The sequence below is a fragment of the Mustela nigripes genome, chromosome 5, assembly GCF_022355385.1.
Source record: "Mustela nigripes isolate SB6536 chromosome 5, MUSNIG.SB6536, whole genome shotgun sequence".
NCBI lineage: Eukaryota > Metazoa > Chordata > Mammalia > Carnivora > Mustelidae > Mustela > Mustela nigripes.
The window spans coordinates 147822418-147848121 of record NC_081561.1 but is presented as its reverse complement, the minus strand read 5'-3'; the positions used below and the strand labels follow the sequence as shown (position 1 = coordinate 147848121).

General features: G+C 54.7%; 1 protein-coding gene and 1 long non-coding RNA gene across 6 annotated transcripts; one reads left to right on the top strand and one right to left on the bottom strand.

Moving 5' to 3' along the window:
• On the bottom strand, positions 1-25609 carry CCR6 (C-C motif chemokine receptor 6). 5 transcript variants are annotated; one of them, XM_059401419.1, is made up of 5 exons: positions 16221-16396; positions 15363-15450; positions 14805-14899; positions 2925-3030; positions 1-2825 (listed from the first exon to the last, which is right to left on the bottom strand). In XM_059401419.1, exons 4-5 carry the CDS (start codon positions 2931-2933, stop codon positions 1707-1709), a joined length of 1128 nt encoding a protein of 375 aa, XP_059257402.1. In that variant the 5' UTR covers positions 2934-3030; positions 14805-14899; positions 15363-15450; positions 16221-16396; the 3' UTR covers positions 1-1706. The 5 variants fall into 5 exon arrangements, with proteins under 5 accessions (XP_059257402.1, XP_059257403.1, XP_059257404.1 ...); XM_059401420.1 differs by lacking the exon at positions 15363-15450; XM_059401421.1 differs by lacking the exons at positions 14805-14899; positions 15363-15450; positions 16221-16396 and adding an exon at positions 25333-25609.
• LOC132017534 (uncharacterized) lies at positions 20108-21433 on the top strand. The gene is made up of 3 exons (XR_009404319.1): positions 20108-20384; positions 20895-20963; positions 21289-21433. It is a non-coding gene; the product is annotated as an uncharacterized LOC132017534 (long non-coding RNA).
• Positions 25610-25704: the final 95 nt, after the last annotated feature.

Genomic DNA, 25704 nt, shown 5'->3' with positions numbered 1-25704 from the left:
TTATTAACAACAGACTGACAAGTCCTGAGTCACCGTCCCTGAGGCACCGCCCCGTCTGGCCAGAGAACACAGTGGAATGGGGTTTGCAAAGGGCCGAGCACCGGCCACCAGCAGACACACGCAAGGTCCGGTCAGAGCCGGACGCTGGGAGGACATCTGGGGAAGCCAATGAAATGAAGATACCAGAACCGTTAAAGAGCCATCTGGAGCCGCTTAATAACGGACCAAAATCCACACGGTTCTGTGTCTCCCGAGGGCACTGACACATCCTCACACCAAACAGCAAGAAACCACGATGATATTGGACAAAATAAAGTCTGTATCCTACTTTAGAAACACTTTTATTCAGTACGGCTGAAATTAAATGGACTGTTGCATAAAGAAGCTTCACTTTTCTGAAAATTCAAATTATACAGAAGAGCTGATTTCCAGCTGTGTCACAGTAAGCGAGCTATTTCCTGCTTAGAGGCACAAACTTCTCTCCCTACATCCTCTGAGCGCATCCGGGACCCACAGGGGGCATGCATGCAAGTCGGCCGCCGGGCTCTGCGCGCGGGAACCCACGCTTACAGCCTGGGAGGGCGGCCGACCCCGGAACGCCTCAGCTCCCGAGTCGGATCCCTGATTCTGGAAAACCGTTCCCACTTCATGCACCAAAGGCCTTCATTTTGCAAAGCCAAAATGATGTTTGAGACATACAGACTCGGAACCCTAAGATGGCACTTTGAATTTCATACAGAGGTGCACGTCAAGCTCATGAGAACGGCAGAAAGTTTCAATAACAGGTATCTCAGGGCTATACATGTCAGCATCTTTGTAACTCACGTCAGTACCTTCTAACGCACGTCTGCATTTTTGTAATGTGGTTTGTTTTTTTCTACTTGTGTTCATGTGTTTACAAAGCACTCTCAAAGCTTGAGTTCTAGGAACTTTCTAGAAGTTGAAGACAGTTGTTAAAATCAGATTCCATGATCAACCTCAGACTTTGGGTAAAAACCAAAGCCAGAAGCAGAGAGGGAAGCTCGAGCCCAGCTCCCTGTGGCCCCTGATGCCCTTGGCTCCGGGGGCTGCTTCTGCTTCCGTGGATGTGGGAACAAAGCCCTTTCTGTATCGTCTTGGGGAAGCTTCCTTGTGCTTTTTAAAAGAAGGTAATTTAAACACCTTACATTCTAAACTGCACTGTGACCCCCAGTTTCACTGTGATTCGTCTGACAATAGTCACGAAGCCCTCTGTGTGCTGAGTGTGTGCCGTTAGACTGCGGCTCGTGGAGCTCTGCCTGCCCGACTTTCGGAGAATCGGTGACTGCAGAGAACACTTCTCCGGGGAAATAAAGCCAGCCTGCCCTTTCCCGATGGCCTGTTACCACCTCGTCTTCCTTATCCTCGGTGACAATGGACACCGGTGACAACCGCCACCGTCCGTCTCCCCCACCACTTGGCCGGCTCGGGTGGAATGTTTCACCTTCTGCCTAAGATGAGGGGTGCAAAGGCTCTTACGTGATTTTTTTCCATCTTGGGTTTCCCAACCCTGTGCGTTTTGCTGTGATCAAAAGAGGTCATGCTCACAAGATGCTTCACGAATATTCCCGAAAATGTCTGATTCGTAGTCCCGGGGGTCCGTTTTGGGGAAGGCCAACCACAGGGGACCCCCGGGGTCCCGAGTCCATGTCCGCAGTCGCCCAGACCTCGGGCCTGCTCCGGGCCGCTCACATGGTGAAGGACGACGCGTTCTCGTTGTCCGCGGTCTCGCTGTTCTGCCTGGAGACGAAGCTTTCTGAGTGCAGCCTGGAGCAGGAGAAGCCCAGGGACTTCCGCCGCCGCCGCACACACCACAGGTCCTTCACGATCTTCAGAAAGTAGCTCCTAAACTTCTGTCCGATGAAGGCATAGAGCACGGGGTTGAGGCAGCAGTGCAGGAAGGCCAGGACCTCGGTGATGTTGGTGGCGTAGCCCAGCAGCTTCTGGCCATGGCAGGAGCGGTTCATCCTGCCCAGCTGCGCGGCCGTCACCAGGAGCACCATGTTGTGGGGGATCTGACAAGCCAGGAACACCAGCACCACCGCGATGATCACGCGGATGGCCTTGTGCCGCTTGGAGTTCTGGGCCTGCACCAGGGTCCTGACGATGAGCGCGTAGCAAAAGGTCATGAAGAGCAGCGGGATGGAGAAGCCGAAGAGGAGCTGCAGCCCCAGCACGAGGAGCTTCCACCTGATGGGGTCGGAGCCCTCGTGGTAGCGGGGCTCGCACACGGCGCTGTCCTGCACGTGGTACTTCTGGTTGAACACGAAGGTCCAGACGGAGATGAGCCCGGACGCCGCCCACACCAGCAGGCAGATGGCCCTGCGGTGCGCCAGCGTGCGGGACCGCAGCCGGAAGGACTTGGTGGCCTGCACGATGGCCACGTAGCGGTCCAGGCTGACGCAGGCCAGGAGCAGCATCCCGCAGTTGAAGTTGACAGCGTAGACGCCCTTCATGAGCTTGCACGTGGCGTTGCTGAACACCCACTCGCCAGTGGCGTGGCTCACTGCCCAGAACGGGAGGGTGAGGACGAACAGGATGTCCGCGATGGCCATATTCAAGAGGTACACGTCTGTCATGGACTTGGCTTTCTTGTAAAAAGCAAAGGTGACCACCACCAAGACATTGCCCAGGAGGCCAAAGACACAGATCAGGGAGTAGGCCACGGGCACGAAGAGCCCAGAGAAGCTCCGGACCTCCTGCAGGGAGCACAAGAAGCTGTCACCGTCAGCTGAGTAGTCCGAACTGTTGCCCGACCCAAAGTAGTCCTCGCTGAAGTTGAAGCCGGCGCTGAGATTCATCGCCTCCTGGTAGGTGAACGAAGGTAGAGTTAGCTGTCGTGTGACCTGCGGGGAGCCACGACCGACCGACACGACTCTCCCGGCCAAAATAAAACGGACGCTCACCTCACTCATCGCGGTGCTTGTTCTCGGCAGGCGGGGCGGGCGGGGATGGAGGGACGGACGGCCAGGCCCTCCGGCTCACCGGCGGGGATAATGCGGGGACGTGAGTCTAAGGAGGAAAGAAAGCAAGACACTCTGTGAGTGAGACAGGCATTCCCAGGGAGCCCGGCAGTTACGGGCTGGCGTTCTGTTTCCCTTGGACACAAAGAGTACATGGCATGCTCTTTTGCAGGAAAATAGTCCTTTAGAACAAGCATGGGCAGACTCTTTCTGCAAAGGACCAGACAGTAAAATATTTTAGACTCTGCAGATCCTGTAGTTTCTGACCCAACAACTAGAATCTGCCCTGGTGGCTTGAGAGTGACACGGACAACTTCACACGTGAACGGGTTTGGCCGGACTTGGCTGTCACGGCTACAGTTTGTCAAGCCCAGATCAATGGTGTGAACAAGGGAGACGCCAGCAGAAGCTCAGATTCTGATCCGCACAGAAGCTCAGATTCCGATCCGCACAGAAATCTTGGTGCAAAATGCAATTCAGTGACACTCAGCAGGATTCTGGTGAACAAAATCTATGGGACTCTGGATTGCATCTAAAACACTTATGATTCACAGCCCTTGCCTGTAAATAGTGTGGAGTAGGATTCCGTGGCTTCCACTCAGCTGGGCAGGTGAGAATCCCTTGTAGAGTTTTTTCAAGTTTGAACGTGAGAGTCATTCTCAAGATACGCGGAAGAGGACCCCCTGGCTTGAAGGGCAGCAGCAACGTACATATGTATCTCTTACATGACACAGATATTGCCCTCATGCCCTCGAGCGAACCAGCACCAGTGTGCTGGGGAGACCCATCCTAATCGTCAGAAACCAGACTGCAGGCAGAAAGGTTAGAGACGGTCAGTGGGCAGCCCCCTCGGTCCTTGGAGAACAGGCATGGGGCCAGCAAAGGGATGGCAGAGAAGATGAGCAGGTGGAAAGGCATCGTGAGTGCTGAGTGTTTGCCCCTCCACGGTGGGGCCGACCCCACGGGTTCGAGGTGACATTCACCAACTGAGCTGCACGCGGCAGTGATGTGCGGGGAATGCCCAGAGGGACGACGCACAAGAAGTCCCCGAGATGAGTCAGGACCGAGCGGGGCAGTGAGAGGGAGGAGGAGCACGGAATGACAAGCCTCGGTGCACGGGCGGAGACTCGATCGTGCTACGCCGCTCGGTCCTCACCTGTGTGGTCAGCGTCACTCCCCGACATCTGGGGGAGGAGGTCAGTGTGACCCAGACCTCAGCCTGAGGACTCCCTGAACACACTTCTCATATCACTTGATTCTCGTTGTGTTGTTGACGCAGTCACAGGTCAGGGGGCCCAAACCCAGTTTCCTCCCTGACATCTGGAGCCATCACTTGGGAAGCAAGTCTTTGCTGCCTCTCAGCCATTGCTCTGGACGTGACACTAGGGGCGGGGCGGGGGGGGTCATCTGTGCACGTCTACAGTGACCTACAGCTGTACATTCTCACTGAGGACCCCAGGGCATGCAGAAAAACCACAGCATAAAGCCTTGGTGTGGCAAAACCATGTAGGAGACAAACACGTCCATGTGAGTAACAATGGGACATGTTCAATCAAACAGGACTGCGAGATTTATTCCGCCAGCCATGACGGAGTCACGGAAACCAAATGTACCCTACTGCATGAAACAAACAGAAACACCTGGAAAATACATGAAATAACAGTTTTCAGACTGTTGGGCAACTGATGTCCCAAGACTGTGGTCTCTGACCAGAGGAGAACAGGAGAAGTGAGCATGACCTGAGCTCTGGGAAGCTCCCAGCTCCCACAAAAGCAGTTTCCAAGTGCAGAGCGTGGGGACAAGCTGAACAGGGAATGGGGACCTCGCTGAGGACACAGGGATCAGAGTTCTGGGAGGTCAGGGCAAGATGAGGTGCGGGAGAGGAGGGAGCTTCACACAGAGAAAGGGGAACTGCAGAGAGGTGTCCCTGAGAGGAAGCAGTGCAAAAAGAGTGTGAGAAAGGAGAGACCGAGAAATCCTCAGAGCCCTGGTGGGCTAGAAAGAGTTCTTTCCCACAGAAGGCGTAACAGCACCGTCTAAGTCCCAGGGGATTGGAGAGCAGCCTCAGAACAGCACTACTGGAGAAGGGACACGCCTAAAATCGCCTACAGTGACTGTTACTGTGAACCTGCCACAGCAAAGCTTGAAAGAAAGTCTCAGATGACCCGTCTGATTCCAGTAACATCACTACATCCCAGAGCAAAGCCCCAAATCATTTAAAGACATGCCATGAAATGCAGCCTTCAGTCATGTAAAATTCATGTCAGGCATCCAAACAAAAATTTCTAGGCCCCTGGAGTCTGAATGTGCGTGCGTCCCCGAAATTCATATGCTGAAGCCTAATCCCCAAGGTGGGGGCATTTTGAGGTGGTGCCCCCCACTGCCACTCATGAATGGGATTCATGTTCTTTCAAGAAGAGACAGCTTGCTTCCTCTGTCTGCCCCCCTCCTCCTGAAGACTGAACCGGGGGGTCCTCACCCAATACTGGGTCTGGGGCACCTGAATCTTGAACTTCCCAGCTTCCAGAACCGTGAGAAATAAAGGCATCCTGTTCAAGCTACCCTCTCTGTGGAGATCTGCTACAGCCTCTCACACTGACCATGACACAGACATTCGAAGAAACAGGGAGACATGACCCATGATTGACCCGAAGAAGCAAGAATGACTGAGATAACAGACGACCTGGTAGCGACGATCCGCCGATCTCGATGCCCCGGAGGGTAGAGGAAGCACCGTGCAATGAAGAAAGTGACAAAAAATATTAAAAAGACCCAAATAAATGTTCTATAGATGAAAGACAGAACACGTAACATGAAATAAAGCACTGATGAGGAGTAACATATGCAAATCAATTGTCATCCAATGCCCTAGCAATACTTGGAACGTTTGGCAGTTGGGACTGGGGAAAAAAGTATAATCACATCAAACCTCATGAAGTAAAATACTGACGAGGACACCTTAAATCGTTACAAGATCTCCATGCCGAAGGCTATAAAACATTGCTGAGAGAAATTAAGATCTAGGTTACAAGAGAAGTGCATCAGGTTCAAGATTAAATAATCCAATAGTGAGATGTTGTTCTCTCCAAACTGATCCACAGATGCCACACGATCCAAATCAAAATGGTGTCAGGGTTTCTGGAAAAAACTGACCGGCTGATCCTGCAATTTATATAGAAATCCAAGGGACTAAGAAAGGCCAAAACCGTCTTGAAAAAGGATACAGAATTCTAAGATTCCTACTACCTGGTGTCAAGACACACTATGAAGCCACAGGAATCATGGCAACATGGTGTTGGAAACAGAATAGATGCAGGAATCAATGGACAGAACAGAGTCCAGAAATAGACCCACAAGTCCAATGGCCAACAGATTCTTAACAAAGGTGCCAAGGTAATTCCAGAGGGAAAAACAGTCTTCTCAATAAACGGTGCAGGGCCGATAAGGTGTTCCTGCATAAGAAGTCGATCTTTTCTTTTCCTCATGCTACAAACAACAACAACAACTCTAAATAAATTATAGTTCTAAATGTGAGAACCAAATCATAAACATCCAAGGAAAACAGAAGAGAAAATCTTTGTGCCCTTGGAAATGGCAGATGTCTCATCTAAGCTGCAAAACGTATGCATGAGCTGTAAAAAAAAATGAAATAGAAAATTGATAAATTAAAATTGATCAGAATTTAAGGGGCACCTGGGTGGCTCAGTCAGTTAAGTGTTTGCCTTCAGCTCAGGTCATGATCCCAGGGTCCTGGGATTGAGCCCCATGTCAGGCTCCCTCCTTGGCAGGAAGCCTGCTTCTCCCTCTTCCTCTGCCTCTTGCCCTGCTTGCGTGCATGTAAACACATTCTCCATCAAATAAATACATAAAATCTTTTCAAAAATTTTTGTAATTGATCAGTATTTAAAACATCTGCTTTTTGAAAGACACTTGAGAAAAGTAAAAACAGATCATGGAATGGGAAAAAAAATTGTGACCTTGTATCTGATCATGGATCATATCCAGAATATACAAAGAACTCTCACTATTCAACATCAAGAAGGGACAGGCAAAAAATGTGAAGTGAGTTCACCAAAGGAAACACATGGTGGCAATTCCTTATGAGAAAACTTGTTCGATGAGATTAGTCATTACGGAAATGCAAATTAAAAGTGCAATGAGATACCTTTTCTCACCCACTCGGTGGCTAACGTCAGGGGCAGACAAGACAGGAGGCAAGGCCAGAGACGTGCAGATGACCCAGCAGTCCCACGGCCACACTGAGAAGACCACGGGCCGATGTTCTAGGAGCTAAACATGCACTTACCATGTAAACCAACAGCTGAGTCTTAACGTTTTTAGCCAAGAGAAATGAAAATAAAAGACTAGTACTTGAACGTTCCCAGCAGGTTTCTCTGTGACAGCCCTGGATTAGAACAGAGGCTTCCATCAGCGGGTGGACAGATAAGCAAACTGTGCCGTCTCCGTATCACAGATCACTGCCCCCCAAGCAAGAAGCAGAGTCCTGATGGACGCGCCAGTGGGGGCGGCGATGGCAGGGGCATTTGGCTGGGTGAGGAATCCAGACATACAAGACCAGGAGTGGCGTTATGCCATTTACGTGAAATTCTAGAAAAGGCAAAGCAAGAGTGGTGGAAGTCTGGTCCTTGAGTGTCACGCCTCAGGGACGAGAAGACACCGCCTGAAGGGAACACAGGGACCTTTCTATAGTGACAGAAGTGTCCCCTGTCAGGATCGTGATCTTGCTGGACACACTTGTCAAGACCCCCAGAATCAGATACTTCAGGCTGGTGACATTCATTGTACATAAATTAAACCCCAAGAGAGCGAATCCAGTAACTGCACAAGGTCCAGACAAACATGCTGGTTAGGACAACAGATGCTGTAGGTCAGGGTCCCCCCGAGGAGGGAGGGGCATGTGACAGGTCTGTGAGCAAGACAGGACTTGAGGCAGCCACGGGAGTATGGAAAGCACTGACTGGGGGACGTGGGGGGACATGGCAGGGGGCCACGGAGCTGCTGGAGGGAGTGCTCGGGGGGGAGCCGTGGCCGGGTGCGTGATCACAGAGGGGACAGATGGCATGCCAAGCTGAGGGGGGCCATTCGGCCTTCCCATGGGGGGCGGGGAACATGACGACATTCGGACCACGTGGGGGCTGGTGGCCATGAGGGCTGGCAGCAGAGCAGCTGTGAAAGGGGGCATCCTCATGCGCTCCAGACTCGGTGCCCTGCGGGAACCCCAGCGGGAACCCCGCTTCAGAAAAATGGTTCCTTCAACCACACCCGGACCTATAATGTCTTCTGAATTCATGTTTAATTCCGCTCAACGAATGTCTATGGGCTGCCTGCGGAGGATGACACGGGGCACAAAGATGAGTCACACGTGAGCCGCAGCCCGGAGCCTCCAGCAAACCGACCGTGGTAAAGCCGCGCAGGCCAGGCCGCCCCGGGAGGCCGAGGGTCCGAGCGGCCGACTCGTGGCCGGCGTCCGCCCCGGCGCAGGGGGAGCGGGTGCTCAGGCCGGGCTGGGGCCACGGGGACTTGTTTGCCTGCTCCGTGTGAACAGTCTGCAAGCCTGGACAGCGGCGAACTCGACGCTGCTGTGGTTAAGAATCAGCGTTCTCGAGAGAAAACACCATCGTCAAGTTTAGGTGGATGCCAGTGAGTCGTGTGACTGGAAATGATTCAGCGAGCCTCCAACCACCACCGTCACCGCAGGCGCATGCAAAATGTGCTGAGGAAACCGTGCTGGTGACACACTGGCATCTGGGCCGCCACAAGCCCTGAGGACCCCACACGTGCTTTTCTGTGCAAGTAAATCGCCTCAGGTCCTGAGTAGCAAATGTCGTCTTTTTGGAGAAATACGTCCTGAACTTCTTTGTTACAAGCACCAAGATGGTAAAGTCATGAAGGCATTTCTGACCTTCTCCACTGAACAGAGGGGGACATACTGTCTTATCTACCGGGTTGGTGGCCGCCGCTGGGGACGCGTCCATCCTCGCTGAGCCGACAAACCCAAGTCGAGAAGCTTCCGGACATGGAAGGCCTTGCCTCACCTTGTGTTTGAAGCTCGTCCCCCCCCCTCGCTCTCGCCCTCGCTAGCATGTCCTCGCCGGCACCAGCTGTCCTGCCAGCTCTTACTGCCAAGGCAGCAGGTCACACAGAAGCGCTCCGGGGCTCAACCGATTTTAAAACGTAACTTGTCCATCTTTGAAATTCGAGTATTTCCTAAGTCACCGTCTCTCCCACAGCCGGGAATACGAACACTCATCCGGAACCAGTCGCTGTGAAGAGAATCTGTGGGACGAAGTGTTCGGAATTGTCCCGGGGAGGAAGTCCAGTCCTCTGGGAGGAAACCGTGACGCCGCGCTTCGAAACGCGGCTCTGTCCGCTGGCTCTGCGGTGAAGAGCCTTCCCGCCCGGAGCCCCGCCGCCGCCGCAGGGACCCAGCAGGTGGCTCCGGCCACCGCCTGCCTGAGCCTCGGCCCCTCACAGGCTCTCGCCCCCTCGGGCCCCTGGGGTCTCCCGTGCCGCCCACCGTGGCGTGGCACCGAGGGAGATGCGGGACGCGGGAGGCCCAGGTCCGAGACCGAAGCCTGCGGAGTCCGGGGAAGGGACGGCGGAGGAGCTCCCGGAACTCGCCCGCGGGGAGAGGGTCTGCGCCCTTGGTCGGCGCCGCAGGAGGCTGGCGGGGCTTAGGAAGGGCGCGGGGGGGCGGGGGGGCCGGGGCGGGAGCGCTGGGTGCTCCGCGGAGCCTGCAGGGCAGGGAGGCCGGGGCGCGCTGCGAGTCCGCGGTTACACCTGCCACCGGCCAGTCCTCGCGCCGTGCCGTGTGATGTAGGGAACGACAGCCAGTCGGTGACCGCTCGCAGAAGACCCTCCCTGGCACCAGGCTGGGCTCTGTCCGCAGCCCGGCGCTACCCGCCGTTTTTATGACTGTGAGCGACAGAAGCAGAGGAAGCAACTCATCAGGTCTGAAGAGGACGCGGCGCCCGAGGCGAGAATTATTAAACTGGACGACAGAATCCGTGTGGAAGAACTCGGACAGAATCAAACAATCGGCCGCATGTCACAGGGTGACATTCCGTGTGCAGAAGCAGAGGTTCTGTGCTTGGGTTTCAATGGTCATTACGCAGGTTGAAAATGGAAGTTTGGCAGCGGAAGCCACGGGAGGAGACTTACTCGGCCGTCACTCCACCGAGAGACGGCGGGGTCTGCGCGGCGTGAGCTACACGCCTCCACGGAAGGTCCCATTGTCCACATCATACTGCCCCTCGATCGCACGCTGCTTGCACACTCGCTGACAGACACGTGCTGGTCGCACACTCACTGACACACTGCACACTCACAGACACGTGCTGCTTGCACGCTCACCGACAGACACAGGCTGCTCGCACGCTCACCAAGAGACACTCTGCCCCGATAGACAGGGTCAGTGCGTGCAGTTAGCAGAAGCAGGGCCCCAGAGGTCCCCACGCCTCGTCCCCAGAACCTGGGGAAACGTGCCTTCCCGTGCCAAACGGGACTGCGCATCTGAACCTTGCGATGGGGAGACGACCCTGGACTGCTCAGGTGGGTCCTGCATCGCTTCGAGTCCTTAGCAGCGGGGATCGTCCCCAGCCGCGATGGGAGAGGGAAGGAAGGAAGGAAGGCAGAAGGGCTCGTCCATCGCTGCTTTGAGGACCGAGCGGGGGTTGGGTTCTGGGAGCTGGGACCGTCCTCCGCGGCCCCTGACACCCAACATGAGGAACGCGGCTCAGTCCCCAAGGACCGAGAGCTGAATTCCGGCCGCAATTCTACCGAGCACGGAGACACGTCCTGCGTTAGAGACTCAGGAGGGAACGCCGCCTGCCAACAGCTCCCCCAGCCCGGTCGGGCCGGCCGGACGCGTGACCGCGGCGCTGTAAGGTACTCGTTCTGCGTGGCTGGAGTGACCTTGTGACGACAGCAGTAGAAAACTAAAACTCTGCTCCCTAAACACATCCTGCTAAGATTAATTTGTTTGCTTTTTAGGTCAAATCAGTGAAACTCTGAGGTTTAGGGGAGGTAGGTGAGAGAGCCACCCACCGTGCTCCGGTCAGACTTCCGTGGTGGTTCTGACTGCCTGATGGGCAACGTGAGCCACGGGAATCGGGTGAGGCCCAGCGGCCAGGCGGAGAGAAGCGACCGCCCACTGCGCATGTCAGCGCCGGTCACATGGCCTGAAGACCACGACGGCTCAGGCAGAATGAAGTCATCGAGTAACCTGCAGGGTTATCACGTGAAAGAGGGTCTCGTCTTGCACTCCCACGAGCGGAGGTTACACAGACAGACCGTGGCGTAACATCAGAAGAACGGCTGGGCCATTGAGCGAGGCCGGCCCGGGCTCCCTCCAGAGATGCGTCTCCGTCAAGCACCGTGAGTCTTCCCTGAAAGTGAGGTGGCGAGGGCAGCACCGGACCCACTAAGGCAGCATTTCTGGAGTAGAACTCTAGAAAGGAAGGCTTACAGCAGGCTGCACCTCCGCCTTCTAGCTGGGGCTCCAGGGACCGTGAACCTGGACCAGCCCTCCTTGGAAATACAGTAATGGCATTTGCCAAAGACAGAAACCTGGGGGTCCCCATCGAAACATCTAAATGAGCTTTGGAGCAGACGATACCTGTTACCCACATTTCTGACTACACACGAACAGGATTTGACAGACTTGGAGCTCTGTCCACTGGAATCAGACACCCGGGGACGTCTTCTCTTTGCAGGATGGGCGGGTATCAACTGGGGACCTTTGTGACATGTTTTCACACACACTTTCCACAACACCTCATGTTCACTGCTTACTGAAGCCCGTTTTCGGCGAGCCATGGCGAACGGTTTGGGCTCCTCCGGGAATGTGCCTGGTGCTCCGCTGCGTCTTCTGCATTGTTAGAAAAATGGGACGTTGGCAAGAGCCGTGGGTCCTGTGCATGTCTGCTTTGACCACTCAACAATTGGGGTCCACACAGTCCACATTACTCTTGCCCGTACTCATGTGTGGTCAAGGGACCAGAGTGCTGGACTAGACCAGCCTCTGAACGTGGTTCCCAGGAAGGCTCTGGGCGGAAAGAAGCGAGAGTGGGGGGGGGGGGGGATGGCTCTGTGGTTGGGGGGTTTGGGAAACGCCGCGAACCGCGTCCGGCTCTTGGACACCAACCCAGCAGCTTCCTAGGGGTTTCCTCGCTCCTTCAGCGCCTGCTCGCACAAGCAGTAACAACCTCCCAGACACACCGCAGATGAGAGTCAGAAACTGACTGCTGGGTTGCTCCCTGCTCGTGGACGTGCTCAGAAATCAACTTTCATTAAAAGATACACCTTTGTGGGGCTCCCTTTCCTGTTTTAGAGGCTCATGACGATAAATTAAATCTCATGAGACCTTTGCAAAGTGTTACTTTAAGAAAAATTCAGTGTTACTTAATGAGAGTCACATTTTTAAAAAATAGTATTGAAAATGTTAACGTATATTTTATTACAGCAAGAGAGTGACTTCTGGTAGGATTTTAGTGACCACATGCAAATGAGTCCCAGAAACTAACGGCTAATTGACTGAGTCATTCACAAATGAAATGAACGGGGTGCTGGAGAGGCTCAGTCCCTTGGCCCTGCAACTCTTGGTTTTAGTCAGGTCATGATCTCAGGGTCATGGGGTCCAGCCCCTTGTCAGGGCTACGCACTCAGCCCAGAGCCTGCCTGAGAGTCTCTCTCTCTCTCTCTCTCTCTTTCTCAAATAAATAAGTAAGTCTTTAAAAAACCAGAAATCTGATACTATATGCCCTAAAAACCAGACCAGCCCTGGAAGCCAAGGAAATGTTGGCAGCCCACGCGCCACAGTGGAGAAGGCAGGCAGCGGTCCACGTACCCCCAATGCAAGCACGCCCCCCTCCCGACCCGCGCAGAGGAATCCCACGGCACCTCTGTTCTTTGAACTCTGAGGGCCTTGGGAGTTCCTTAGTCACCTGACCAGGGGCAGGTGGAACACATTTCAGGTTCTTAGCAGCAAGCATCCTCACTGGGACCAGCTGACACATGCTCAGGCCGGTCACGCTCTGTGGGGACCAGGAGTGGGTGGCGGCAGGCAGAGGGGCCGCAAACGGGAAGTAGGAGCCCCTAGAGAAAAGACAAGGTCTGGAAAAGCAGAAGGGGTGCCAGCACACTGACTTCCACTCCTGGTCCTCCGGCCAAGGTTAGAGCCTGCCCCAGAAAACTAAATCTGGGGAAAACATTAATAAGACATCAAAATATTATCAAGGAAAACTGCTAACATTTTCACTGAACACGTTGAACAGTTAAAAATTGAATGGAAGCAGATTTTAAATCTGTGCTTACTTGCACAACCAGCAACGGCCCAGAGGATACAGAACAAGAACTGAAGCGTGCGTGTGTGTGCACACACCTGTGTGCACAAGTGTATGAGGGTAAGTAGGTTGTGTGTGTATGTGCGTGCATATATGTGTTGTGCGCGTGTGTTTGTGTGCACACATGTGCGTGCGAGTGTGTGTTGTATGAATACACGTTTGCATATTGGTGTTGCACGTGTGTTTATGCATGTGCACGTGTGAGAGCACTGTGGGGGTGTGCTACAACAGGGGGCACAGTCACAGTTGCACACTGGACACCAGGGATCACTGCTCTACACCCCTTATCTCTTTTAACAAGACCCTTGAAGGTAGACACTGTACCCATTTTCAGTTTCAGATGGAAGACTAGAGGGCTGTTCGCTCTGAGCATTCTAACCCACTTTGTCTTCACGGGGTCTCTGTGAAGGACAGTCAACACTCAGGGGAGCTCAGATAATATGTATATTTTAAAACCTTTTAATTGATATCAGAATCTCCTGTCCTGCAACCGTAGCTACTCAATAAAAGTACATTTTCTCAGCTCACCTGAATCATGGGCACATAGATAGTGACAGCCAAGCTGGAAGTCTAGGCTGGCTCCCTTCTGCTTTCAAACAAAACTAGTTAAGACAGAAGCCAGGAGGTTTTTCCTAGTGGTTTGCCTATAGGTTTGAAATTTTTTTTTTTCTTTTGGTTTTTCTGCTTCTTTGGAAGCTCACTTTTATATTTTCTTTTTTGTTTGCAGAAATCATAACTTTCCTCATTGTAAGAAAAGCTCCAATACAGACCTTGGGTTTATCTCTTCCCGGTGCTGATCTCCACAATCTCTGTTTCTGTTTCTGCTGAGGGCAGTCTTTGGGAGGGATCTGGAGCAGACCCTCTCCAAGGCCACACACACTCTTCCGTGGTCATGAGACACTCACTTCCTAATCATTATGGCATTTGCAGCCATTATCAGAGTTCTTCTGTATTGCCCTGAATCTCATAAAAATTTCCACCCCATCAACTCCTCTTAAACACCTTACAAGCTCCTTCCAACTCGATCCCCCGCCCAGAATGCACACCCACTACCTTCCATCGCACAGATCACATTTGGCATTGGTTTCAAAACATCTCTTAGCTTAGTTTTTCGCTCTCCAAACTTTTTATGTTAAGTAAATGACTGCATCTCACTCAAGACCACCGCCCTGCGGGTACTGAACTGTCTGAAGAAGCAATGCCCAGACCGTGCCCCACGCTCTAAAGCAAGGCAATTGGGATGAATCACTCACTGTGCACTTGGAGGCAAAAAGGAGATTTTTGAAAGCACAGCCCTGTTCCTAAAGCCAGAAAGACAACGTCCACAAAACCAAGGCTGTTTTATCGAATGCAACACACTCACCAGGCCAGTGTCCTGGGATTCCTGATGCCACCCAGGCAAGGGTGTCAAAGGAAGGAAGATGCTTTTGAAAGAAGCAAGGGGCTTGGCCGTGCTCACCTTAGAAACGCCGTGGCCCGACGGGCACTGTCCCGTTACGCCCGCCCGGCAATGCTTCACGACGCCGCTGTGATTCTCTCGACAAGACACAATTTCTAATAGCCATTAAGAAAAAAACAGTAAGAGACCAGAATTGGCCAAAAGCAAATTTGCTGAACTACCACTTCCTACTTAAAAGTAACGCCTATTGGCCACATGCAGAAGGTTAACCCTGTGTGTGCTGCGGGGCACCAGCTGATCATGTGACTCCCTGGAAGGCGAGTCCCGCCCGAGGGGGAGCCCAGGAGGCGGGACTCAAGGGTGGCTGTTCTCCTCGTGGTGACTTCGAGCTGCGTTTCCACTCATGGCCACAGTTTGAGCTCAAACCTTCTCCCCACCATCCCCACTCCCCGGGGCCTGATCATGTCCCGTGATGACACTTTGGACACTTTGCAGAGTGCCTGGGAAGGCACAGACGAGTCTGGGAACCGGTACATGTGGCTGTGGTTAGGGCAGCTCCTGGAGCCCCTGCGTCTGGATTTCCCCCAAAATCTGTGCACCCACAGATCAGTTCCTGACCTTGCGGGGACACCCCAGTTCCTTCCTCTGTCAGATAACGGCCGAGTGCCTCTTGCCTCAGCGTGTCCTGGAAACACGGGGTCGGTCCCTGTGGAGCATGGAGAACAGCGCTCGTCACATGTGAGCGGTTGTTGTGGGACTGGGGTGGAAAGACAAGTCCCAAGAAGCTGGGCACGCGACCTTTCTGAGCAGGCAGGTGGCAGAGCGGAGTGCGCTGTCGTTAGAGGGAGCAACTCATGATTTGCTTGGGAAACTCATTTTTAGGGCTGAGTGATTTAAAAAACAGCAAAAAAAAAAAAAAAAAAAAAAGCGAACAAGGAGAAAGAGCTCTGGACCTCAGAAAGGTGTCGCTCAGCATACAGTGTCTGCTGTGACTCCAGTCTCAGGAAACACCAAAGGTTTTGTAGCAAAGGGACCCAGAGAGCACTTTGAGCCAGAACCGGACCAGCCGGGCCTGCCAGGCCCGCGGAGCAAGCGTCTCTGCCTCCTCCCCCAGCTCACCGGGACTCGCCCTGCTCCGCTCGGGACTCACCCTGCGTGTCCTGCCCGGACGCCAGTCAGCCTTCATGCCTGCCTCTCATCCCCTGAACCCCGCCTGTCCCCGCGCCCGGGTGAGCATGAAATGTGGAGCCTGGTCCCTTGTCAGCTTCTCTCGGGACCTGGCTGACCGCGGCAGCTGCTTTTCCTGGCAGAACAGACCATTCCCTTCGTCCCGTTGTCCCCTGCCCCGCCCCCCCAAAACCAGTCTGCCTGTCTTCTCCTTCCCCTTTCTCCGTAGACGAAAAGCCTTTTCCTCTTTGATTCTGAGCCACTCACAGGTCTTATGGCCCCAGGGACCCTCACTGCCTTTGTCCCTACCTGACAAAAGTCCTTCTGAATAAAAGTCCCTCCACACCAAGAGGTGCTGCTCTTGGACAGAGCTTAAGATGTCCATCGACGCAGCGAGCCTGTCGCCTCTTCTGTGCGAGAGGAACACCTCAACCCCCTCCACCGCCTCCCCCGACCTCCGAGGTTCTGCTTCTTGCTGTGGGTGGAAGCTGCTGGAAGGGGCCTTCTATGGCCCCAAAGGCCTTACAGAGGAAGACACCGGCCCCCTGGGGAATTGGGGACGTGCACATCCTGTGCTCTCTGCTGAGTCCCACAAACATCCCCTTTGATGGTCTCCTTGGGCGGGCAGGTGGGGAAGTGAGCCTTCTTGGGGCAATTATAGCCCTCGACTCGGTCTGCCTTAAAAAAAAAAAAAAAAAAAAAAAAAAAAGGAAAAAAGACAGAGAAACAGATCTGATTTCGCTAAGAAACACCAACCCAAAAACAAAAACCCGGGAAGGGGCAGGTTGAGGAAAGGGCCATCCTGTCGCCTCTCGGAGAAGCCGGGGAGCGGGGTCGTCACGGCTCTCCTGTCGCCGCCGGCGCTGGCCGCGCTCCGGGACTCCCGTCGGGCCTGGAGCTCGCGATGATCTTTGCCCCAATATCCGCTCAGTTCTGTCGGCAAATCCAGACCAGACACCGTCCTTAGGAAGCTCAGAGCCATGGTGTGCTCATCTCTCTCGAAACAGGCCTGCGTCGAACCCCCCGAGCGCTCGGCCTGAGGCGACCATCCTCGCACTTAAACAGGCGCCGCTCACTTCACAGACACCCAGAGCCGCGTGAACCTCGGGCGACACCGGCCGCGGCGACGCATCCACAAGCGCGATCTCCCCAGCTGGAGCCCGGCCGCGCGGGCGGAGCGCTCAGCCCAACGCCGGCTGCGGTTCTAGATGATCGCGCGTCCGGGAGGAACCGCTTTGCAGCGTGGGGTGCGTCGGGGGTGCTGCACCGGCCCGAGCTTTCCAGAGGCTCCTGGTTCTAAGCGCGGGTCCCGCCCAGGGCCGGGCCGGAGCCCTCTCGGCCGCGGACACTCGGGAGCGCAGCACGCAGGGGAGGCTCTGGCCACGGACACGCGTCCGGACACGCGTCCGGCTCCCGCAAGAGGGAAAAGGTGAAAAGGGAAAGCAGGTACTTGGGAAATGTGTTTAACTATGAATAAACAATTTCTTAAATTGAAAACATTACAAAATCCTAAAAAAATGTCCATGATTTCAAGCAACAATTGTGTAAAGAAAGTTTTTCAGTCAAGTGGATGTCCTCACAGTCTGCCTTGAGCTGTTTCCTTAAGGGAAGACAAAGGACTCAATCAGCTTTACAGATCCTTCCAACCAGAGACCTGAGCCCAGACCAGCAGGGTTGGCCCCGGGCCTGAGGCTGCAACGCGGACGCCCCTTCGGCCGCCCCGTCGGCCCTGGGCCGCTGCTCTAACAACTCCGCCAGCCGCCTGACGGGTAGGAGAGAGGAGAAGTCGTGATCTGGAATTTCTGAGGCTGCACACGGGGCCTCCTGGGATGCATGCTTCCTTCTGGAACCCAGCGGAAACCACACAAGGAGAGGCTGGGTGTAGGCGGTCTGGCAGAGAGCTGCCACGGGGACCCCTGCTGCCAGCCAGGCCAGTGGGACACCACGCAGCCCACTAGAGCCTTCGGGGGACTCTGATACCCGCCGCCCTCTGACTGAATCTGCTCCAGAAGCACTCGGCTGGGCCCGGTCAACCCCTAGAGCCACAAGAGATAATAGTAATAATAACGACAACAACAATAATAATTAATCATTGTTTTGAGCCACAACTACAGGTGGTTTGTCAGCAAAGAGACACCAGGAACGGTTCTCTACTCTCATCATGCGCGCGAGACCTCCCCTGAAATCCCAAAGGTGCGAGAAAAAGGTTTCAAAATCAAAACAAAACATACATTTTTTAGGAATGACGGCAGGGAGGGAGGGAATAAGAGGAAGGAAGGGGGAGGGGAAGAGAGAAAGGTGGGAAGGACAGAGAGGCAGAGACGGAGGCAGGCGGACGGACAGACAGACGAACCGCCGTTCCTGGGAAAGGCAGCGGTTAGCACAGGGGCGGGAAGCGGGACAGGGAGAGGGAGGGAGGGAGGAGGAATCTAAAACCGTGGCGTTGGTGGAAAGGTAGGAGTGGGCGACACCGGAAATCGGGTCTCAGACTCAGCAGTGGCTTGGGTCCATGCCACGCTGTTGGATCTACCTCTCTTCTTCCGTATAAAATTAAGAAAACGCTACTCAGCAAATCACATCAGCAAACTTCCCAGTTAGGATAAAAGTGCATTTTACAGGGGGAATTACCAACGTGGCTGACACCTCAAATTTTAGAATTTACGAAGATTTAAGCTGTACAGGCTTCGTGCTCACTGCCTGCTCTAGCTCTGGGCCTGCAGAGCTAAATTATCTGGTCTGAAATTTGTACTCATAAAAACCACTCCAACCTAATCTGCCTCCTATAAGTTCATATTTTTAGATAACTACCACAGGCATGATACTATGTACAGATACGTGGTGCAATTTATTTCCTGACTTTGAGAAAGTTACACCGCTGGAAAACAGAGAAAAATCCCTGGTGTTAACTACACTGCCGTGTTGGCAAGGCTGAACGTGCTTCATCATTGAGAAGACAGTGTTGAGAGGTGGAGCCTTCCGAGGAGGGAAAGAGTGTGTGCTTCTAGCCACTGCACCGGTCCGAGCAGTCCTTGTGAAAAAGGAGGGGCTGGTGCTCAGCCAAGGAGGAGGGGGTATGGAGGCGAACAGCACCTGCACAGAAAGCAGAGACACGAACTGGAACGTGAGAACAGACAGAGGGTTGGGACAGCAGGGGAGCTTTGCAAGTCGTGGAATGATGGGGAGCAAGTTCAGAGAACTGACTGGAGAAGAAGAACCCCCTCCATGACGAGGGAGTCATGGAGGGGAGGGAGGGGTCGCTGGTGGTCTAAAGGCCAGCGGCCAGGTGCTTTGGGCTCATACCTTGACATTTCCCTGACTCAGTGTCATTAACCCTCACAACAAGGTAGTGTTGATGTTGTCAAACTGAAACTCCGAGAAATACAGCAACTTCCTCAAATGTATTACGCCTAGTAAGTTGAAGTGCTAAGACTCAAGGTCATGTCCTCTGATCCCAAAGTTCACGCATGTTTGGGGGATATTGTGAAAAATCAGTAAGAAACAAGACAGAGAAGGAGTTAAAATGATGCCGATTTCTCCATCTCAACAGGACAGGCAGAACTGGGAAGAACTGGGAACTTACTTCTAAGTTTCTAACATATTCCTGCGGCGACATTCCAGAGACGTGTGTGAGGGGAAGGAAATCGGTTTCGCGTCCGGCACAGAATGTGCAGGAATGAAGGTCTGTGTAACTGGTCATTCCTGGTGTGAATTTAGATCCGTCTCAGTCCCACGTTAGTCGTTTTTCAAGTCAGTCTCCAGGGTCTGTCTCCTCATCGAGAAGATAAAGAGTGAAGGTTTCTGAAAGATGAGTGAGTGTGCGCCGAGGGGCCGCGCGGGGCGCCCCAGAGGCAGCGCCGCCCGCCGTTCTGCACAGGAGCTTGTGACTGAGCCCAGAGGTGTGGACAGCAGGCTGGGAGCGTGTGCTTATGCTTAGGAGCCGAAAGACAAATTGAAGCCAGGAAAAAAGACCAGAAAGAAGTGGCCAGAGGAATTAACCCAGTGTTCCTGGGCACCTGGATGACCGTCGGTTAAGCGTCCAACTCGTGATTTCAGTCCTGATCTCAGGGTCCTGGGATAGAGCCCTGCTCTCTCTCTCTCTCCCTCTCAAATTAATAAGTAAATCTAAAAAAAAAAAAAAAAAAAAACTCCCAGCGGATCCTGGGGCAGGCGAGGCAGGAAGTGCCGAGGAAGGAAAGTGAGGACTGAAACCTGACGGTGCGACCTCCCGAGCCCGCAGCACCCTTTGCCGGCGACTCTCCGAGCGCGCGGCCGCGGGAGGCCGGCCCCAGGGTTTTCGGAGGACGCGGCTGCGGGGGTGGAGGCCGCAGCCGTGGCCCGTGTGTGCCAACAGGTCGGCAGAGAGACTCAGAGAAAAAGAGTGAAGCCCCAGAGAGCAGCGGACGCGGGTGAAGCTTTCATGCCTCGGGGGTGCCTGGGGGTGCAGTCGGCGGAGCCTTGGATTCTTGGTTTCAGGTCAGGTCGTGATCTCAGGGTCGTGGGATTGAGCCTCGCAACAGGCTTAGCTCGGAGTCCCCTTGGGATTCCTCTTCCTCTGCCCCTCCCCCGCTGCTCTTCCTCTCTCTCAAATAAATCTCTTAAAATGCTTCATTCTTCACCCTAGGGGTCATCAGGCAGCACCTCTGACCCTCACACGGGACCCCCGGGACCCAGTCCTGGGTTCTGCGGCAGGGCTGGGGGTAGACACTGCCCTCTGCCCAGTCCCCCTCCCAAGCACCCAAAGCTCCAGGCCTCTGACTCCACCCTCACACACAGCCGCTGGTGCAGAGGACATAGATCCTGGCCCGCCTGAGCCAGCCGGGGACCCCTGAGCCCACAGGGACGGGGCTCAGCCTTTCACACCAGCACTGACCTCCCTGTCTTCCTTATGGGGCTGTCGGGCTCAGGGTGGCTGACCACGCTGGCTGGCCAAGGGGGGTGGGTGGAAATTTCAGTGCTGAGAGCAGCACAGTTTTTGTCACCCAGGTCCTCGTCACTCAGGTGTCACTGAAGTCCTGGCAGCAAGGATCGGGACCGACGAGCCCTTCTGGCACGGTTAGTAGGGCTGGGTGCCTCCTTCCCAAGCAGGACGGGCTTGAAAGCAGGACACTGAGAAAGGAGGGAGGCTTGTTGGACCAGGGGCCCGGGGCAGGGGCAGGGGCTGCCCCCCACAGGACCAGCGCTCGCTGGCCTCACTCTTGGGGGTACCAAATAGACACTTGGGCCAAAAGATAGGAAGAGGAGGAGTCCCGAGGAAACCAGGCTGCCCGCGCGAGGGGTCCACGAGAGCTAGGGGCGGGAAGGCGACCCGGAAAGAGCTCCTACACGTCCAGCCTCCCGCGTGAGGGTTTGAAATTGTGTTCCTGACGCTTTGTGCAAGGCGGCTGCCCAGCTCCTCGGCCATGGGGACACACGACCCCTCACGCAGGACGTTCTAGACACATCTCGTGCCCGGCACAGCCGCTGTTTCAGGGATGAGCTCACCTGGACCAACATCAACCTTATTCAGCGCCGGGATCTCTGGAATGGGGGCATCGAGTCGGCCTCGCGACAGCAGCCGCGTCTACGACACTTTGTTCGAGGTCCTAAACTTAAAGTTCTACCTCTGACCACAATGTTCTAGACACAGAAAGTGTGAAAAATGATGAGTTTTTATAAGTAAAAGTGAGAAACTGTGAAAAAACTCTGATCAGAATGTCGGCTGGGAGTACATTCAAATGAGAGCGCGGCTGCCCGGGGTTAGAGCCGAGGACGCGGGCTTTCCGCACGTTCAACAATGAGAGATGTTGTTTGCATAATGAAACAATTTCTAAGAACAGGGAAATCACTATTACAGCAACTATTACACATATCACTGCTGGAAAACATCACACCTTCAAGATCTCTCCGGACCACCTTCCCTGCCCGAGTGTTCCTGTAACGGCAACTTCTCTGTCGGTTTCCAGAACAGGAACGTGCTATTTTGTTTCAATGAGATGCAGGAAAGGTGTGGGATGTTGGACACTGGCCCGGCTCAGCACAGGAAAGCAGAGAACACGGTATTTTTGACCGAATGAGACAGTCAATAAATAGCTCTTAGAAGCTCTGAAACTAACTTCCAACGGGACTGGTCTCTCAGACTCAAAAATATCACAAAACTTGGCGCACCTGGGTGGCTCAGTCAGTTAAGTGTCTGCCTTCAACTCAGGTCATGGTCCTAGGGTCCTGGGACCTGAGCTCTCTGCTCAGAGGGGAATCTGCTTGTCCCTCTGCCTGCTGCCCCCCCTCCTTATGCTCTCACTCTCTCTCTGACAAATAAATAAATAAAATCTTTAAAAAAAAAAAAAACACACAAAACTCTGGGTTTCACCAGATTACAGAACGAGGATGACAGAAGGGCCACCTTAGCCCCTGTCCCAGCAGATCGGGAGCTCAAAGGACACCGTGGCCTGGCATCCGACCTCGAGAGCCACCTGCGCGTCTGGAGAGGCGATCGGGTGCCCCCGCGTCAGCCACAGCTTCTGAAGGGCATGGGGGAGGGGAGAAGCGAATCACTGCACCTGGGGTCACTAGATCGGAAAAAGCTCAAACTGACAAAAAGACCAAAGAAGACTGACTTAATTTATCGTGTTTTCACTTAATGAGACACACAGAACAGTGGGCAGTGGCTTAATAAAACATGTTTATCTCCCAGCAAGAAATCTGGGAGAGAAAACGGGGCCTCCGAGCAAAGGATTCTGATGTTACATAAACCCACAGTAGTCTCAAGGCGCCTCCCTTGAGCCGGTGAAGACAGCGGCGCCTCAGTTCCTCACCGGCTCGCCGTGCATGACAGGGGAGGGCGCCCAGCACAGGGCCTGGGAACCCCCCAATGCACTGTGCTCCCAGTGACCCAGATTCAAGACCTGCAGTGTCACTCTAAAGGGAACAGCCACGCGGCGCTGATGCCGGCGCTACAGAAATGAGAAAGGGTCACGTCAAGAGGGACAGTCACAGGCTGCTCCCCACGACCCCCCACAAACCCACCCGCCACACATCCACACACACCCTGTGCACACGCGCGCGTGCACACACAACACAACACGCTCCCCATGGGTGAGGTTCGTCTCTCTGCCTGTGGATCTCTGGGGCTGAAAATGCAGCTTCTGACCCGGAAAGCTGGTTGGGGCCTGGGGTCCTGGGGTCCTGCGAACACCGCGCTGGAGCAGGAGGAGTCTCGGGGCCTCGGTTAAGGGCTCGGAACCTGAGGTTCACGAATCTCACCGTCCGCTCGCCCCTGGAACTTCGGGGGTGGGGGTGCACTGAGCCCCCCGCCCCGGGGCTGGGAGCAGCACGGAGGGCTTCTGACCTGGGACCCCAACGCGGGAGAAGGGTGCTGAGTGGGGGTCCCAGAGGCCGCGCCCACCCCACCCCCAGGACACCCCACACCCACGTGCGGGCGAGCCCGCTCAGAGTAGTCGGGACCCCTTCCTGGAGGAGGTCCTACCACACCCAGGGCCACGTCATGGTGCTGCGGGCCCCGCCCTGCTCCTGGGTGGCCGCACCCCCTCGCAGCCTCCGCGTGTCACCTGGCCTTCGCCTCCCCCCTCCCCTGCGTGCCCTGCCTTCCACACCTGCGGTTCTCTTCTCCCCACTGCCAGCCGCAGGCTCTGCTTCCCAAACAACATCTGGAAGGAAGAAAGGAATGTATTTCTTTCCGAAACACTCAGTCGCCCCAAGGATGGAATCCTTTTCAGATGGTGAAACCCGGGCGCGGCCATCACGGCCCCTGACGGTGGGTCGGGACACCAGAGCAGCCGCCGGTGCCCGCTCTGCCCACTCTTGTGCTTGGAAACGTGCCCTGTGTTACCTGTCAACTAAGGCTGATTGTGTGCAGACCCGTATTTTAAGACTGGGGACCTGATTCATGAGTTTCCCGCTCAAACAGGTCTCCCGGGCCCTTCGGCGACGTCCGGCCCCAGCCCGTGCCCTTCGCAGCCCCCACAGCCTTTCCCCTCTGCAGCCGCGCCCCACTGCACCCGGAGATGGCTCAAATACCCGCCACCCTTTGCTTGTCTACACTGAATGACCCCAGGGTGAGCATATCAAGCTTGTTTGGGAATTCTCCATCCCAGCTTGCACTGGAAGCCAGCCCAGCAGCCCGCTGCTCCCAGCCTCTGATCCCAGCAGGTGACCTTTCCTCTTCCAATAAGCTCTGCGCTGGGAAACCCAATCGCCAGCCTCCGGGAAATGCACCCAAAGTAAGAGCCAGTACCTCCGAGTGTGCACCCGAGGGCCTCCCCGGGGAGAAACACTCACAAGGCTCAGGCTACGGGCTTTGTGGTGCTTACTCCGGCTGCCGTCTCTCTTGGGCTTCACTTCCTCTTTCTCAGTTTGTCTTAGAGAGTCTGTTATTAGATAAGAGACCTCCGGATAGAGGAAGGCTCGCAAGGATTAAAACACTTAATAAGAGAAAACAGAACGTCACAGCACGATTAAAGCAGACGTCCCTTATTGTCATCTAAACACAATCACAGTATTTTTTAAATGACATCAGTGCAGGAACCCACAACACGGTGAAACCCATTTGCCACGCGTTTGTCACTTTCCCCTGGAAGACGATGTCACCACAAGAACACCTTCCCACGAGTCAGAGTCAGGTGCGTTCTCTTGAACCAAACCCAGGGGTGCACACGTGTGGATGCCCGCTCACACCCAGCCTCGCCCCCTCTGCGGGCCGGGCCCCAGACTCACCGGCCCCTCCTCCCACCAGCAGCCTGGCCTGGCTCTCTTCTCTGTCCGCACGGGACCGGCTCCCGCCCCGTTCCCTGCCTTCCCTGCCCTGCCACGGCAGTCCGTCCGCGCCACAGCCTCACACCTGCTCCGCACACCGTCCGGGTGCAGAAGCACCGGCACACTGTCCTGGAACACAGCCCAGGGCCCACGGCGCGCACTGAGCCAGGGAGACTGTGTTGGGCTTGGGTTTACAGAATCCGCATCTCTCCCTCACGGCTATGGCTCATACGGCCGACTGCCCTCAAAACGGGGTTCCTTGCCAATGCGACAGGCTTTCAAGGTACAAGCCCCCAGCCTCAGGTCCCAAGCACCTGAAGGTCATATTTAACATCTTCATGAGATAGAGAGAGCACAGACTCCGGAATCGAACAAATCCGGACTCAAATCTCTTGGCCCCACACCAATCCTGCATGCCTGTCCTGAGTCACACCTGCCCCTGGGACAGTCATCAGGACTCCCTAAAATAAATGTGAAGTCTCTAGAACAGCGTGCAGCTCCTAACAGGCCCAATACAAGTCCGCTTGCTTCTCCGTCCCCAAGCCACGACCAAAGTTGCGCGAATAAGCGATCGGTCAAGGTCCGACTCAATGAAGCCGGCGCTGCCTGAAACAGTTACAAAGACGGCGCAAACGCAGTGTTTTCTGAATTCCAAAACAAAACAAAAACTCACCAAGGACAAGTAGCTTTTTGTTCCACAAATGAGCAGCCACTGAACTTTCCCCTTAAACTTCAGATTTCTTAAATCTGTAGATCTCTCCCCCCGGGTGGAAGCGGCCCGGCCTTCTCGGTGCGGCGTGAGACAGCGGGCGGGCGTCGCCGCTCCAGGGTCCCCCGGCGGTGGACGGCCCAATGCTCCCAGCTCGGCCACCTTCTGAGCCACTGCTCTCGCTCTGTGCCCACGGGCCGGGCGGTGGGGTGAACTCCCTCACCACAGCGTTGACTCCGCCGGCACGTACTTCAGATCGTGTAAAGGTAACAAGGGAGGTGGAGGAAGGAAGACAAGTGTATGCAAGTAGGTCACTCGATCATCTCAATTTTACCT